Source organism: Octopus bimaculoides, chromosome 3 (genome assembly GCF_001194135.2).
Source record: "Octopus bimaculoides isolate UCB-OBI-ISO-001 chromosome 3, ASM119413v2, whole genome shotgun sequence".
Taxonomy (NCBI): Eukaryota; Metazoa; Mollusca; class Cephalopoda; order Octopoda; family Octopodidae; genus Octopus; species Octopus bimaculoides.
Window position 1 is genome coordinate 80,287,958 of NC_068983.1, and position 4,575 is coordinate 80,292,532.

Here is a 4,575-nt window from a genome sequence, read left to right on the forward strand (position 1 = left end):
CACATGAAAAGTCGTTCGAGCGAGATCGTTGCCAGTGCCATTTAACTGTGCAGGTGGCACGTAAAATACACCATTTTGAGCGTGGCTGTTGCCAGTACTGCCTGACTGACCTTCATGCCGGTGGTACGTAAAAGCACCCACTACACTCTCAGAGTGGTTGGCGTTAGGAAGGGCATCCAGCTGTAGAAACTCTGCCAAATCAGATTGGTGCCTGGTGTTGCCATCCGGTTTCACCAGTCCTCAGTCAAATCGTCCAACCCATGCTAGCATGGAAAGCGGATGTTAAACGATGATGATGTATTGCCTGGTGTTAATAACTTCTTTCTTTCAGACTTAATTTTTAAATAACCATCATGCACATGTCCAGTCCACTCGGACAAAGACCTCTGCATGATCTCTCCACCAACCACTGTCTGATGTTTTCTTCACACATATTAGGGGGCCAAAACATTTAACAAAGTTTTCATTCCAATTTCTGCATAGTCTTCATCTTCTTTTTTCTGTCTACTCTGTCAATATGTTATTTCATTTATTATCCTTTCTTCTAAGCTCATGTCCGGCAAAAGACCATTTTAGAATTTTTATTTTCCAGGTAATGTGTTAAACCTGTTACCACTCTTATCCTGTTGTTTCTCCACTTATACATTTTGTTATTATTCAGCATTCTCCTTTCCATAGCTCTTCCTGTTTATCATAATTTATTTTCAATGCTCTTGTTGGTAGTCCATTTTATAATCATTTAACTTAAATAACAAAAATATTTATTATTTCAGGTTCAGTATTTAATTGACCAAGGAGCTAATATTGAGCATGTCGATAGCAACAATATGAGGCCACTGGATAGAGCAATTGCTTGCAAAAACATTGATGTTATAATGTGTTTCCTGAAGAAAGGAGCGAAGCTAAGTGAGTTGTATTACCAAAGTTTTAAATTTCTCAAAAACTTAAATGTATCAATGTTTCAGACAAAATTGTTTTAAGAGAGAGAGAGAGAGACAATAAGTAACTGTATTGTAGCTTTTGTGCAAAGTGTAATGAAATGTTTTGTCTGAGAACAAAATTTAGGTGAATAATTTCTTTAGTGTTTAGTTTGTATGCTGAAAACTGTGCCACACTACAGAAAAATAAAAATCCATTGTGTATGTGTGTATTTTTAATATAAATACTAACATAAGAGTGGGCTTTGATGTCCTGAAATGTAACTTAAAAGACTGCCTCATGTGATGTTATTAAGTTAAACCATGGCCAAGACCTAAGTTTATTTATATATAACTTATATCGTTCAACTTATATCCACTGAATATTTTTCAAATTCAGTGTCAAGAACAGCAAATTATAAGATGTATATTGGTGAAGGATATAAACATAAACAAGAAAAATGAAAAGCTATCATTTCATGAGTGAAGTTCCTCGCAATATTTGTTCTACACTGGGTTAGAGATTCACCATCAGAAATGCGTTGAATCAATGATTTGTCAATTGGAAAAGGTGGTGAGCTGGCAGAATTGTTAGCATGCCGGGTGAAATGCTTAGTGGTATTTCGTTTGTCTTTATGTTCTGATTTCAAATTCCAGACTTTGCCTTTTATCCTTTCGGGATCAATAAATTAAGTACCTGTTGAGTACTGGGGTTGATCTAATCAACTGGTCCCCTCCCCACAAAATTTCAGGCCTTGTACCTATAGTAGCAAGTATTTGTCAGTTTGAAAGCTGTAACTAACAATATTATTGTTCACAGTTTACAATATAAAATAAATTAGCTATATTTCAACTTTAAAGCCTTCTTTTTGTGAGTTGAATGTTAAGTACATCCACTATTAGCCTGTGGTTGTGTGGTAAGAAGCTTGCTTCCCAACAACATGGTCTTGGGCTCAGTCCCACTATGTGGTACCTTGGGCAAGTGTCTTCTACTATAGCCTCAGACTGTTCAAAGCTTTGTGAGTGGATTTGGTAGACAAAAACTGAAAGAAGTTTGTCATATATATATCTATGTGTGTGCCTTTGTGTCTTTACCCCCCCCCCCCAATTCCCCGCTTGACAACTGGGATTGGTGTGTTTACGTCCCCGTAACTTAGCAGTTCGGCAAAAGAGATTGATAGAATATGTACTAGGCTTACAACGAATAAGTCCTGGGGTGTATTTCTTTGGCTAAACCCACTTAAGGTGGTGCTCCAGCATGGCCCCAACCAAATGGCTGAAACAAGTAAAAAAAATAAAAGAATATATATTATCCTCTTCATATATGTGCTATCTCAGCCATCAAATAAAATGTTATTCTGAAAATATTATTCTATAGTTGGTTGAAATAAAATCAGTTTCATTTTGATCTATTTAAACAAATGTAAATGTAATTTGATTACTTTTAGGCCCAGCAACTTGGACTATGGCTGTTGGAAAACCATCAGTTATGCTAGTATTGCTCAAGAAACTTATGGATGATGGAAATATTCTTTATAAGGTATGTAGAAATATAACTACAAAGTGATAATTATTATTGTTTGCAAAATCGTCTTGGCCGATGACAGTACCGCCTGATTGGCACCTGTGCCAGTGGCACGTAAAAAGCACCGTTCGAGTGTGGTCGATGCCAGTGACGCCTGACTGGCCCCATGCCGGTAGCACGTTAAAAGCACCATTCGAACATGATCATTAGTAGTTCCACCTGACTGGCTCCTGTGCTGATGGCATGTAAAAGACACCATTCAAGCGTGGTTGGTGCCAGTGCTGGCTTACCAGTTCCGTTCAAGTGGCACGTAAAAAGCACCATTCGAGCATGGTCGTTGCCAGTGCTGCCTGACTGGCTCCCATGCCAGTGGCATGTAAAAAGCACCATTCAAGTGTGGTCGATGCCAGTACCGTCTGACTGGCACTCATGCCGTTGGCATGTAAAAAGCACCCACTACATCTCAGAGTGGTTGGCGTTAGGAAGGGCACCCAGCTGTAGAAACTTTGCCAAATCAGATCGGAGCCTCATACAGCCTTCTGGATTGCCAGCCCTCAAACCGTCCAACCCATGCCAGCATGGAAAGCAGACGTTAAACAATGACAACGTTGATGATGATAAAATAAGAGAATTGACTTTCAAATTTTTTAATTTAGAAAACTCAACAACTCTTTTAGCAGCTGTCCAGAAAATGTATCTAAAAACACAATGCAATTCACAGATTCAATACTTCATCCATACTGTTGGAGATTACTATTCTTAATCTGATATGTTGTGTTTTATTGTATGGGGCACATTGCAATATTCTGAGCATAATCTTTGTAGAATTGTTAAGAATCTATCACTGAAATTACCATGTATTTTAAAAATTGATTTAAATGATTTTTAGCTATAATAGCAATAAATCAAATGATATAATGCAAGGATAAAGTAATGTAAATTTATTCATAGTGAAAGATGATGTCAGTGCTAAAAAAATATATATTTTATTTATTTTCTTTCTAGAAAAATCGTGTCAAAGAAGCTGCTCAACGTTTTCAATATGCCTTGAGAAAGTTTCCTAAAGATGGATTTGGTGATGATGCTCGTACTTTCTATGACCTACGCATTAGCTTGTTATTGAATCTGTCCAAATGTAAAAGAAAATTACAGGTGAGTTTATTTTGTCAAACAATGCTATGCCCCACTACAAACTTGTATAGAGTTTATCAATATAATAAGGTTTAGACAGGTTTTCATTCAAAATGCTTTTTTTTTTATAGGCCTCATCTTTGATTAACACCATCTGTATGCATATTCAGTAAATACTTCACATACTGAAAATGGAATCAAACTCTATTCAAAGTAGTTAAAACATACTGGCTATGCAATTTGGTTGTTAAAAAAGGCTTGATGATGTCTGAACAAACTACAAAAATATTTGTTATCATTAGCATAGCACAGAAGTTTCAGTAATACCTACAATTTGCCCTGCTATTGAGGACGTTGAGTGGAATACCTACTCAACTTCATGTCTACAGCAGAATACAAATTTGTAAGTTAAGGATCCAGTACAGTACTCACCCGCTACAGCCCTTACGTGCTGGCTTCCTACGAGGTTTAGATGAGGTCCACAATGAAATACTTTTCCCACATCTGCAATAGTGCTGCTGCTGTACACACTGACATCCTTGATTGCATCTAGAGAAGGACCACTCAACTGTTTGGCATTCTCTCACTAATGGACGCACTCCAGCCTCTGGCCTACAGACAAGATTTCTCTTCTGTCTACTATATTGACCTTTGCTCTTTGGATCTGGCTGGTCTAAAACCTCCATCATTTCTACATTCACATTCAATTTGTCTCTGGACACCTTTGCTGTATCTAACTACCCTTTAACTCTTACATTATGCCCAGTCCTTCATCACTCTGAAATATCCTCCTCATTCATGTCTTTCCCACAGTGTTGACCTGCATCAATTTAAATAGAATGTTAACATCAGTCTCACCAGTCTTGGAGGGCCTGTAAGAGTCATGGGTTCTGCTCCTCCACGAAACTCAACAAAAAATTACATTCACACAAATATATTTACATGTGCCCCTCTCTCTCTCTCTCTAAGCTATAAACTTGTTTACCTTCCTAGATAAACATT

General features: G+C 37.5%; 1 protein-coding gene across 7 annotated transcripts in view; it reads left to right on the plus strand.

Moving 5' to 3' along the window:
- LOC106876010 (protein TANC2) overlaps positions 1 to 4,575 on the plus strand; it is a 1,103,288-nt gene that overhangs the window by 1,090,335 nt on the left and 8,378 nt on the right. For all 7 annotated transcript variants that reach the window (XM_052966231.1, XM_014924374.2, XM_014924375.2 and 4 more), the window contains 3 exons: positions 774 to 906; positions 2,366 to 2,457; positions 3,448 to 3,594. In XM_052966231.1, the coding sequence (XP_052822191.1) occupies positions 774 to 906; positions 2,366 to 2,457; positions 3,448 to 3,594 (372 nt within the window). The remainder of the gene's footprint in view (positions 1 to 773; positions 907 to 2,365; positions 2,458 to 3,447; positions 3,595 to 4,575) is intronic.